General features: G+C 41.0%; 1 protein-coding gene across 1 annotated transcript in view; it reads right to left on the bottom strand.

Moving 5' to 3' along the window:
- Window positions 1-6,672: 6,672 nt before the first annotated feature.
- Window positions 6,673-13,324, bottom strand: part of MAEL (maelstrom spermatogenic transposon silencer) — a 36,017-nt gene continuing 29,365 nt past the window's right edge. The window contains exons 9-12 of the mRNA XM_004589150.3: window positions 10,019-10,081; window positions 9,334-9,466; window positions 7,867-7,942; window positions 6,673-7,007 (exon numbers count right to left, since the gene is read on the bottom strand). Coding sequence (XP_004589207.2) covers window positions 6,820-7,007; window positions 7,867-7,942; window positions 9,334-9,466; window positions 10,019-10,081 — 460 coding nt within the window. The 3' untranslated portion in view covers window positions 6,673-6,819. The remainder of the gene's footprint in view (window positions 7,008-7,866; window positions 7,943-9,333; window positions 9,467-10,018; window positions 10,082-13,324) is intronic.

The following is a 13,324-nucleotide window of genomic DNA, read 5'->3' as shown; positions in this document are numbered from 1 at the left end:
ATGCATTCACCAGTTGGGTGACTGTGTTAGCCTCGTGGCTCATCCAGTGCTGGACTTTTCTCTTAAACTGTCTATGTGATATCTTCCTCAGATGGCTGAAAGGCACTCTAACTCAACCTAGCCAAACTGAACTCAGTTATTTCCTCCAAACTCTTCTACCAACACCTTCCCCATTCTCAGTTGACAGCAATTTATCCTTCCAGTTTCTAAGGCAAAAACATATTAGTCATCTTTGACTCATATTTCATATCCAGCCCATAGAGAAATAATGCTTTTTTCTTTCAGAATACGCTATGAGTACAATTCTCTCTTCAGTGTCACCACTATTCTATCTCACCAAGAATCATGCACATCTCCTAACTGGTCTACTTGTTTCTTTCCTTCTCTTTCTGTAATCTACAACAGCTAAAGAATCTGATTAAAACTTAATTCATGGGCCTGGCACAATGGCTAAGTGGCTAAATCCTCTCGATGCATGCGTTGGAATCCCATATGGGTGCCGGTTTGTTTCCTGACTACTCCACTTCCCACCAGCTGGTATGTGTAATGAACTTCAAGGGGTTCTAAATTACTTGTACACAGTGAACGAAGGGGAAATGAAACAGAGGAGAGAGTGGTCAGCATGTTTTAAAGCAGTGAGAACCATTATATCATGAAGCTTATTACAGGACACAACAAAGTCCTCTAAGTAAAATAGAAGCAATTACATGGATCTGAGCAGAGTGGTGGCATGAAACGAATTTTTTTAAAATTTATTTTTATCAGAAAGACATATGTACAGAGAGAAGGAGAGACAAAGATCTTCTGTCCGCTGATTCATTCTGAATTCAGGAGCCAGGAGCCTTCTCCAGGTCTCCCATGCAGGTACAGGTCTCAAGGCTTTGGGCCATCCTCTACTGTTTTCCCAGGCCACAAGCAGGGAACTGGATGGCAAGCAGAGCAGCCGGGACAGGAACCAGCATCCACATGGAATAGCAGTGCATACAAGGCAAGCACTTCCTCCACTAGGTTATAGCGTTAGGTCCTGGTTTGCTTTTTTTTTTTTTTTAAAGACTCATTTTTTATTTGAAAGGCTGGTTTGCAGAGAGAAGGAGAGACAGAAAGATCTTTCATCTGCTGGTTCACTCTTCAAATGGCCACACTGGCCAGCACTGGCCAATTCGAAGCCATAAGCCCGAGTCCAAGGACTTACACACTCCTCTACTGTTCTCCCAAACCAAGAACAGGAATGGGATGAAAAGCGGAGCAGCCAAGACATAAACTGGTATCCAGAGGGATACCAGTGCCAGAGGCAAAGGATTAAGTTGCTATGCAACTGCACTGTTATTTACTGGAAAGGCAGAGAGAAAGATCTTTCATCCACTAATTCATTCCCAAGTGACTGCAACAGCCAGGGCTGGGTCAGTCCAAAGCTAGGAACCAGGAACTCTGAGTCTCCTACTTGGGTGGCAGGGACCAAGTTTCTTAAGACATCACCTGCTGCCTCCCAGAGCTCCATTAAGCAGGAAGCTGGATTCAGATGCAAGGCCTGGCACGCAAACTCCGGCACTCCAACAGGGATTGCAAGTGTTCCAAGTGACTTAAATACTGAATCAAATAACTGCCTGGATTTTGTCTTGTAATGTAGCCTGTTCTATCACTTCTGTTTGTTTTCACTATTTCTGGCATGCAGGCAGACAGGTGCTCTGTTTCCTGACTTCTTTCAATCAGCACAAAAGAAAATTGCCTGGGGCAAGCTATATCTTGTTTTCCACCACTCCCTCATGGGGATCCAAGATTCCAAACATGAAAAACTTCTTAAAACATTTCATTGAAACATTTTATTTCAAATGCGTATGCTTTAGCAGTTCTCTTAATTTCCTTTCCCCTGTTTCGTCTATTTTGAAATTTTCCCATTCTTCTTTCAAGACTTATTTATTTTTATTGGAAAGTCAGATTTAGACAGGAGAGACAGAAAGATCTTCCATTCGCTGATTCACTCCCCAAGTGGCCGCCAACGGCTGGAGCTGAGCCATTCCAAAGCCAGGAGCCAGGAGTTTCTTCCAGGTCTCCCACACAGGTGCAGGGTTCCCAAGGTTTTGGGCCATCCTCAACTGCTTTCCCAGGCCACCAGCAGGGAGCTGGATGGGAAGTGGAGCAGCTGGGATAGAAACCGGTACTCATATGGGATCCAGGTGCAAGCAAGATGAGGACTAACGGCATTGGACTATCAAGCCAGGTCCCAAATTTCCCCCAAATTTCTGCCTTCACATGAAATCATCCAACTTTGCTTTTTTTCTCTACCATAAAAAAAGACAATCATCCAATTGTCCTACTACTCCACCTTTTGCATACTTCATAGTACATTTCTATAAGTAATAATTCATGCACCATAATAGTTTGGGTAGTGTGTACCACTAAATAGTGCTTTTCTAATCTGTTCACAAGGTTTTGAATTAATTCTAATTGCAGAGTATTTCCATCATACTTACAGAAGGAAGCCTGTACCCAGTCATTCCTTCTTTACTTCTTCCTCCAACCACTGGTACTCACTCATCCACTGTCCCTATTGATTTAAGCTTTTGCTGTCACATCCAAATGGAATAATTTCATCTGTGGGTGTGTCTGACTTGATTTAATGTAAGGCTTTCACGGCTCAACTCTGTTGTGGCTCCTATCAGCACCTCAGTTCTTCTTACGGCGAAATAACATTCCATTGCATGGATATATCATGTTTTGTTTACCCGTGTTATTTGTTGATGGACTTTGGAAACTTAGGCAAATAATGCTGCCATGAACATTTGTGTGCAAGTTTCTGTAGGAACATGTTTTCAATTCTCTGCTGTATAAACCTGGGAACAGGACTGCTGGATCCTATGGTAACTGTTTCAACTTTGAGCAACTGCCAACTTGTTTTCCCCGGCAGCTGAGCCATTGCACATTCATGCCAGCAGTGCATGCAGGGTTCCAACTTTCTCACATCCTATCAATTTGTTTTCCATATTTTTTTTTTGACAGCCATGCTATTGGGTGGGAAGTAGTATGTCATCTTCATTTGTATTTGCCAATGATAAATGTGCCAGGCATCCTTTCCTGTGCTTATTATTTTTATTTTTTCCTTTGAGAAATATTAAAATCCTTCACAATTTTTAAAATTTCTATTTTTGCATTTTGAGACTATATATTTTTAGATATATTAACATGGTATTTTTTTTACATTTTATGGGATGCCTTTTCATTTTTTTGATTGTCTTTTTATTATTTTTTTATTAAATTTATTCATTAATTACATTGTGTTGTAATTACATAGAATCTGGGATTCTCCCCTCACCCTTCCCCCATGGTGGGTTCCTCCACCTTGTTGCATAACCATAGTTCAAGTTCAGTTGAGATTCCCTCTTTGCAAGTATATGCCAAGCATAGAGTCCAACATCTTATAGTCCAGTCAAGTCCAACTACTTATTGGGTAGACCCTCTCTGGTCTGAGGGCAGAGACAGCAGAGTATCATCCCGGTCAAATAAAAGCACTAACATACCATCTGCAACAATTAACATCGTTATGGAATTGATTGACATGGTATTGAGCAGTCAACAGGTTAAAAATAAATGCGATTTCTTAACCACTTTGATTGTCTTTTAATGTAGGATTTATAATTCTAATGAATTTCAATTTATCCATGTTTGAGTTTCTTAGGCTTTTAGTGTCCTATTAAGAAACTTAATCTGGGGTCAGCATCATGGCATAGTGAAATTGCTACCTGCAACTCCCAGCGTGGCCAGGCCTAGCCCAGCTCGCTGCAGCCATCCAGGGAGTGAACCAGCAGATGGAAGATCGTGCCTTTCTGCCCTCTGTGACTCTTAAAACAAAACAAAAAAGTAAATAAATATTTTAAAAAGAGCCTTAATCCTAGGTCAGACGGATTTATTTTTAGGTTATATAGTTTTGGCTCTTTAGTTCTTTGTTCTGTTTTGATCAATTAAATTTTGTTTACGGTATGAGGAAGCGCCCTGCCTTAAGTCTGTGCTGCTATAGCAAAAAACCCAAGACGGGACAATGTACAAAGAACAGAAATGTATTGTACGTAGTTGTGAAGATAGGAAGTCCTGATCAAGGTGCTGGCAGGGCTGGTGTCTGGTGATGTCTGCCACTTCCAAGATGCTGCCCTGTTGTGGCATACTTGAAACAGATGGGACATGTGTCCCCACGTGGTGGAAGGGACTGATGGGCAAGCAAGCAGCCTCTCAGCCTCAAGCCCTTTAATGGACCACTCTGCCCTCATGAATCCAATTGCTTCCTTGAAGCTCCACTTTTAGTATTGCCGCACTTGGGATTTAAATTTCAACATGATTTTGGAGGGGGTACCTTTATCTAAACTGTAGGGGGGCAAAATTCCTTTTTTTTTTTTTTTTGGTAGATATACAGTTGTCCTAGCAGCATTTGTTGAAAAGACTACTCTTTCTGGCCCAGCGGCGTACCTTAGCAGCTAAAGTCCTCGCCTTGAATGCCCCAGGATCCCACATGGGCGCCGGTTCTTATCCCGGCAGCTCCACTTCCCATCCAGCTCCCTGCTTGTGGCCTGGGAAAGCAGTCGAGGACGGCCCAAGGATTTGGGATCCTGCACCCCCGTGGGAGACCTGGAAGAAGTTCCTGGTTCCCGGCTTCGGATCTGTGCAGCACCGGCCATTGCGCTCACTTGGGGAGTGAATCATCAGATGGAAGATCTTCCCCTCTGTCTCTCCTCCTCTCTGTATATCTGACTTTGTAATAAAAAATAAATAAATCTTTAAAAAAAAAAGACTACTCTTTCACCAAATTAATGATGTTGGTACCTTTGTCAAAAATCACTAAGGCTTGATTTGGATTCTTGCATTGACCTGGGTATGTCTCTAACAGCACTTTTAGCACATGCTTGTTTATTGCCCTCACACCATGATTTCTCTGAGGTCAGCAGCTCCACTTGTATACATCTTAGTATTTTTACTCAGCATTTAACAGATCCTCAACATGTTCACTGAGCCAACCAACCCAACCACTGATTTTTGATTAGGATGAGAATGGAGTCCATCCTTTTTCTCAGGAAACATTCTCCCGGAGGATGCATTTTTTAAAGTCTGAGGTCCCTTCTCCTTAAATGGCAACTATTTATTTTATTTTATTTTATTTTATTTTATTTTATTTTATTTTATTTTATTTTATTTTATTTTAAGATTTATTCATTTTATTACAGCCAGATACACACAGAGGAGGAGAGACAGAGAGGAAGATCTTCCGTCCAATGATTCACTCCCCAAGTGAGCTGCAACGGGCCAGTACACGCCGATCCGATGCCGGGAACCTGGAACCTCTTCCGGGTCTCCCACGCGGGTGCAGTGTCCCAGTGCACTGGGCCGTCCTCAACTGCTTTCCCAGGCCACAAGCAGGGAGCTGGATGGGAAGTGGAGCTGCCGGGATTAGAACTGGCGCCCATATGGGATGCCGGGGCTTTCAAGGCAAGGACTTTAGCCGCTAGGCCATGCCGCCGGGCCCGCAACTATTCATTTTAACGTTTACTGAACACCTTCCTCATTCACAAAAATACGAGCACCCCAATATTTCACCTGAGAAAAGGAGGTATCTCATGAGCCCAACAGCACTCTGCGCTGCAAGACCTTACACCTTTCACTGCTTTGGAATATAGTTTTTCTAAGACGGAGTTAGAGGTGGCAGAAGTTAATGTCAACCAGGACTATCAGTGAGTATCCCGACCACTCATCTAGCCTGCTTGAAGGGTAATCACTAGTTCAATACTAACATAATTTGAGACAGGGTTTGAATTATATTAATATGCTTTAGGTATTTTTACTATCTCTAGAAGGAAAGATCATTCTCCTAATAAATCCTTGGGGCCTACTGAATTTTTCATTTTGTTTCCTATCCTCCACTCTCATCTTTTTTTGGACTTGTAGGTCAGACATACAACCATAGTATTTCTAAAATTTTAAATATAATGGGACAACAGAGGACTGAATTCAGATAAACAGGGTAAGACTGACGCACCTGAAGTCAAGGGTATGACTTACAATTTTAGGCCTTTCTTCTCCCTGGGCCAACCCAATGATCAGTATGCTAATATTCGAGAAAGACAAAATAGTTTCCAAGTTTGGAAATGAGATTAAAAAAACCTATTAGAAAATATATTAGCCTAATGTCTGTGAGTTGTTCTTTATTTAGTAATCTAGTATCAGAAATCGACGAAAGGAGATGGAGAACAATGTATTAGGAACACAGTATTTGCAGAAGAGACTTGGTTGAAAACAACTGTGCCTCCTCCAATCTGTGGCTTTACGATCTGAATTTCTTTTTGTCTGTCCATCAGAGAAGTAATAAGGATTCCATAAGACATCACATATAGGACTTTTTAAAGTAACAGAACTTTTCCTTAAAAGCTAATTTTCTTAGCTGTTTGCAATGAAAACAGTGTACAGAACTTCAGTGTAAGATTCCCACGTTGTAATGGGAGGAAATAGATTAATAATGTTTGAGATATTTAATACCTGTATTTTAGGTGAGAAAACTACTAATTTATAACTTTGTAACTTTCTCAAAAGCACAATTCTGACAATAACAGCTTTGTATGGGACTTTAATGGCATACCTAACACACAGTCAGGAAAAAGAACAAGCCCTCAAGAAAAGAAACCAAAAATGCCAAGATCTTCTCCAACCACAATTACTTTTAATCTATGAAACAGTGTTTCCTTTACAAATTATGTAGTTTTTACACTAGTGCCATTTATCATTGATGTGATGTTAGAAGGGGAAGTTGGGCCTGTTTTTCAGAAATTGAAAAATGTACCATCATTAAGATAAGGAAGAGAAAGATTTGCATCCACCTTTTCGGGACATGTAAGGTGAGAATGAAGTCTCACAGTTGGAGAATTTGTGGATATTGCTGGAGGAACTGGAAATGCTCTCTAGCAAGCGGGTGATCCCCCTTCCCCGAACACTGTTGTTTTGGCCAGCAATTTTCACCCCGGATGGGTAATCACCTAAGAAGAAACATCATAGAAGTTGAGAAATTTAGATCTTACTGTGAAGAGACACTTCAATTAACTGACTCTCCTGCAGTAGGCCTTTCACTCAGCCATAATTAGATGAGTCATGAATGGGAGAGAGATAAAGTTAAAAGCTAAACAAAATGTTCTTTCACTTTTTGGCGAAAAACTTCAGTTATTTTTGGTGATTTTTATCTTGCTGGGGGGGGGGGGGGGCGATGAAGACGGAGGGGGAGAGAGAGAGATCTCCTTACCTCTGCTTGTTTCATTTCTGAAACACTTGCAATAGTCAAGGCTGAAGTCAGGAGCCTGGAGCCCAAGCCAGGACTCCCAATGGGTGGACAGGGACTCAAGTACTTGAGACATCCTACAACCTACAACCTACTAGGACAAGCATCAGCAGCAGCCTGGATCGGAAGAGGAGTGTGCACTCTGATACAGTACGTGGTATACTACCAGCAATTTCAGCCACTATGCCAAACACTTGCCCTTGAACAGAAAACTTTAACTGAAGTTCTTCAGGCACCACTGGAACTTGGTGCCACTAGCTTTGAAAACTTCACATCACCCAACAGACATCATCACATCAAACTATAAAACTATAGCTGCTACAATAGAAATTGATTTTTCAGTTAAGTGTCCTGAACCAAAGTCTAAGGAATAAGTTATTTGGTACAAGATATAAAAATGCACATATTCCAACTGCTTATGGTGTAAATGCCAACTAAAGCCCAATTCTACCAGCTTCTTATGTACTAAACCTAACTTACCAGCATCTAAGTACTGTGGATCTTAAGCTCCTAACCTTCTTAGAATGCATTCTTAAAATATTAATGAAGTTTAAGATACTTACCAGTGGGTGTGCGAGATCTTTGATCCTGATTAGAAGAGTTGAAATGAGAGAATCCTGGATTCTCAACCCTTAGCTTCTGCAAATAACAAAGCAATACCAAGAATAAATGTTTATTATTAATTTCTGGGTGTTTAGCTTACTAAATTTTTTTAATGAAAACATCAAAACATGGTAGTCTTTGCAGGAGGAATTAGAAATTATAGGGTTTGTCTTTAATAAGAGTAACAATAATTTAAAAAATAAGTTTGCATGATGAATGATTCAGAACAAAGGGAAATCATAAGGATTTCTGAGAGAAAATTGGAGCACTTGCTGGAGAAAATGACTGATGTCATGGGTTGGTTTTAGACAGGAACACAGAGACTCACTCATTCAGACAACAGTAAAAGCAAAGAGATATGAAGACATGGGCAGAGGAAGGGATGGAATATGTGAAAAATGACTTCTCAGAGATGCAGTATGCAAGAATATCGGGAAAGGCAAAAGAAGAAGTCATGGAAGTGTATGGGAAGATGGCAAGAACTATCCAGGAGAGGGAGTGATTAGGGAAACGAATAACACTCCAGCAAGCAATGAGACTCACTTCAGCTGGTGCTGATGAACACGTTCTAGGACCAGTCAGCATGGTAGTTTTCAGCCTTATTTAGTTCCACAAGTACAGGGTAACTTAACAGATTTAATTGGGGTTAGGATGTGTCAACCAAGCATGACAAAGCAAAGAGGGTCAACGATGTTGACCATGAATGCAGTGTAGTAGAAGTGACAGTCCTAGGTACCAAAGTTGGGAAGGAAGGTTGTGATAGGTGTGGGTGGAGGAGGTAAAGGAAAAGACCACAACTCACAACTCCACATGTGTAAATGGTGCTCTTGGATGGAAAATGCCAAGAATCTGCAGTGGAATATAAAACAGAGGAGACAAACACTGAGGCATTAGAAAAAAAAAAATGGTGGCAACCAGAACGGAGACCGTTTGAAACTAAGATATCGAGGGGGACCATGGTGACTTAAGATATGATCATGGGAGTGGAAACTTGTGACAAAGACAACAGAGGAGGGAATCTAAAGGAGTCAAGAGGTCAGGTGGCAGAGAGGATCACCTAGGGAAAGCAGAAATAAAGAATTCTGATGAGGAAAATATTTGTTCACCTAAGAATGAGAAAGAACAACTTAGGTGGCTACCGACTCCCTAGCAGGGTTGTCAGCTACTATAGTGTGGATGGGCTGAGGGTCAAAGCCCAAGAATCTCAGAGAAGGTACAGGTATGGAGGAATCCAGGAGGTCAACAAAGGACAAGTATTTCAGATGAAGGTCCACAACAACATGGGAGAAAAAGATGTTACTATTTGGAAAGACTAATGAAGAAGCAGTATTCTTAGAAGAGGGAGATGAACTTTCGTTAGAACGGAGAGCTTTCATAAAAAAACTGTAACATACCTAAGATATTGCTGGTAACTTGAAGTTCCTTACCTGAAAACGTCCTGCATCCAATACCACCATTTTGGGTGTCACACTATTGCTGGCCTCATAATCTTGCAGTGGTACATGAGCCCCTGTGAGCTGAATTCCAAAGAGAGTGGCCAGAGAATTACTGATGCAGTACCTTTAAATGGAAATAAGAAAAAGTTTACCAAAAGAACCTAATATAATTCATCTAATCAGAGTGATACCATTAGAGTTTGGAAAAAAAAAAGTTGAGAGATTCAGAAAAGAAATGAGAATGGACAGCAACACACATCATAAAATAAGCTACTACTGCTAAGCAATGTTTCAATAATGTTTTGATACAATTTAAGATTCATCATGAAGGGAGTAGGCATGAAGGTAAAAATGACCGCAATTCTCAGATGTGACAGGGAATCAGCACAAATGCAACCACATCATGGATGCTGAAGAGTCCTCCGAAGCACGGTCAGCTGTGGGGTGAAGGAGCCTGCAGCGCACCGGGAGGTCTAGGGCTCCGGTGCTCTCTCTACCAGAACACATCTACGCTTCCTGAGCACCTTCCCGGGGAAGGGCTGTCCTTACTCACAGCAGAGCAGAATTGTGGAAACACACACAACCAGAGATCTACCCCTATTGCTAAGTGGCAGTCAAAATGGCCCAGAATTGAAGGCATAAAATAGCACCATGAAGCTCTTTTCCCTCAACTTACGCAACCTTCTTGCAAACAGCTAATGCACAGAAGAGAATATCGTTTTCTTCATGCCATTTGCACCTGTACCAAAACATGAGAAAACAAAAACTTTAATAACCAACTGAAGTAGCACTGGTTATCAGTTTTCCTATGCCAGATTTCTACGTTAGCTAGTTGAAATTACTTAAGAAAAACTGGTATTACTACTTAGAGATAAATGATTCTACTTAACAAAAAATTTTCTTAAAGGCACTTTAAAAAAAGACTTTCATGTTACTTATTTTGATGCAAATTGATGATACTACACAAACTACACTGTTACATTTTATGTTGAAATAAACAGTGTTCTAGATACACAGTAGTGACTAATGCTAAAATACACTTGACTCAGCAAGTGCCCACTACTTGCTAGACATTCTTCTAGGTGCTAGGGACACAGTACTGAGTGAAGCCGACAGGAACTCTTAGCCACACAAAATATACTTTCTAGTGATGGGAGGAAAATGCCAAAATAACAGTTGAGCATACTATGTAGTAAATTTACAACATCTAAGTAGAAATAAGATATGAGATGTTGGGGAGGGTCAACACTTGAGCTAAATTGGCCACAAAAGGCATCACTGAGAAGGTGACATTGGAGAGGAAATGGCTAAAGTTGCATGACCCAACGTAAGACTTCATACATTGAAACATACTGTCAATTAATTCCATAATGATGTAAATTTTTACTGATGCTATGTTGGAGCTTTTAATTGACTGGGATGGTGCTCTGCTGGCTCTGTCTTCAAACCAGAGAGGGTATACCTAAGAAGCCATTGAACTTGAATGGACCATAAGATGCTGGACTCTATGTTTAGTATATGCTTGCAATGAGGGAATCTCAACTGAACTTGAACTATGGTTATGCAACAGGGTGGAGGAATCCACCATGGTGGGAGGGTTTGGGGAGGGGTGGGGAGAATCCCAGTACCTATGAAACTGTGTCACATAATACAATGTAATTAATGAATTAAAAAAAAAAAGAAACATACTTTCATGATCAGAAGCACTGTAAACCTACACCCATAATTCTACCATATTGGCTGACTCAGAACAGCAGTATGACACAAAGCTTGCTTAAATGTAACTAGAATCATTTAAAATTCAAATAAACAAAACAATTAAGTGTAAAAGTCAGCAATGTGCACCAAACAGAAGTTATTTAACTGAATGGAACACTATCTAAAGATAGGATTCGATATTTCCCACTGTTCTTCCAAAGAATGATTCAATAAATGTGATTCATAAACCTAATGTGATGCCCAAGTTAAAACTAAATGTCACATTCCTAGACAACCACACACAATCAAGTCATGTTTAGTTTCTATTTATTCTCCTTGTCCAAGATTGAATCCCAAGAGCACCTGCCTCAAAAACACATTCTTCACTGGAGATCTGATTTGAAAAGCTGGTAATACATAAAGAGGAAAATAAACAAGCAGGTTGGAGTTAAAGCACAGTGGCTTAAGCTGCCACCGGCAATGCTGCCATACGTCTAGAGGCTTGTTCGAGTCCTGGCTACTCCACTTGAGAGCCAGTTCTGTGTTGATGTGCCTGGTAAAGCAGCACACGGGAAAGCCAGCCATGTGGGAGACTGGAACCCGTTCTTGGCTCCTAACTCCAGACCACTGAGGAAATGTGGGCAGTGAACCAGCACATGGAAGATCAATCCCTCAGATAAGTAAATCTTAGAAACAAAACAAAAATAAAGCAAACAAAACTAAAGGGAAAAGTCCTATAAAAAACACCAGTTCTAGGAAAATGCCTCCAAATGTAGTTATAATATTGAAAATGATGGCTTTTTCTCATATCTGATCCTCTTGCTCTCATTCTTCCAATTCTTAAAAGTTTGAGCACATTTTCTAATAAAGTTTTTCAATTAATCTGTAAAAAGTCAGGCCTTCTCTGTCTTCTTTGTTAAGCTATTAATACTTGCTTGGTAGCCTCAAATCCAGCTCCAACTCAAACATACGCAAAATGTATTTTTCAAGTGGTAATGCTCTCCAAAGTCCTAACTCTAGGTACCAAGTGCAGATGACGCCTAAAGTTCCCAACACGGCTCCACTCAACTATGTGTATAACACAAAGGCCTGTTACATTCCTTTTTCCCTTTTATCTCAGTCTCAATAACGATGTGCCTCGCGCTGCCCGTGAGCCACCATCACCCTACAGCTCCCGTCAAGCGGTTTCACTAGTTTGCTTAAACAGTCTGTCTGCATGCTTTCATCCCTGACTCGCTCAGGTCTTTTTCTACTAAAAATGACCTTTCATGCCACATCTCTGTTCATAGAAATTATATCTCTAGTTCCAGAAGGACCAAATAAAAGTTATTCCAAAAAATATCTCACAGTTCTTAAAACTTACATGAAAGCATTCTCCATCTGATTCACCATCACCTTTTGAAACCTTTTTAAAAATTACCAGAAATGACAAGCATCACTGTAGTGGCCCCACATTTTGCTACATCTCTTGGGAGACTCAGGGCAAGGATGATGGTTATATTCCTCTCCCTCGTTTCCTCAAGAACTCTGTCTAGTACCTTTTGTAGAAGAACTACTCAGATTTCTGATAAATATGAAAAGCTGATTAAGTGGGACTAGAACCATCTATTCTGAAGTGGTGTCAAAATGTATGATGGCATCCAGTGATCTACTAGTGCTGAGACTTCTGGTTCAAGATGGTGAATTAAGTCCAAGCATAAATCTGCTTTCACTTGATCATATCAAAATGGAACCAAAGAACACAAATGGTAGATATCTACAATAAGCAGAAAACAGGAAGAGATCTCCATGAAGAGGTGAGAAACCACTGTGGCACAGGGTTTAAAGCTGATGCCTGCTGGCATCCCATGTGGGCATCACATGGAGTTCTGGATGCTCTACTTTCGACCCAGCTCCCTGTCAGTGTGCCCAAGAAAGCAGCAAAGTGGCCCAAGTACCTGGGCTGCTACAGCCATGTGGGCGATCCAGATGAAGCTCCGGGCTTCAGTTGGGCTCAGCTCTGATTGTTGCAGCCATTTGGGAAAGGACCCAGTAGATGGAAATTTTTTCTTTAAAAAGAAAGGAAAAGAAAGAAAGAAAACAAGGAATGGCAACTGATGAGAAATGGCAACTGATGGTGCGGGAGACAAGTCACAACCTTTGGTGCTTACAAGAAATGCTCCAGCAGGAGGGGCTCTGCGACTGTGGACACGGTCCCGGGCAGACAGCACAGATGTGAGGCTCTACTTCTGCACAAGGAACAGGCAGCGTTCCTGAGCCCAGGCAACAAGTCAACGGTTTCAGG

This window comes from Ochotona princeps, chromosome 2 (genome assembly GCF_030435755.1).
Source record: "Ochotona princeps isolate mOchPri1 chromosome 2, mOchPri1.hap1, whole genome shotgun sequence".
Classification (NCBI taxonomy): domain Eukaryota; kingdom Metazoa; phylum Chordata; class Mammalia; order Lagomorpha; family Ochotonidae; genus Ochotona; species Ochotona princeps.
The sequence above is the reverse complement of the archived record's forward strand: the minus strand, read 5'-3'. Positions and strand labels throughout refer to the sequence as shown.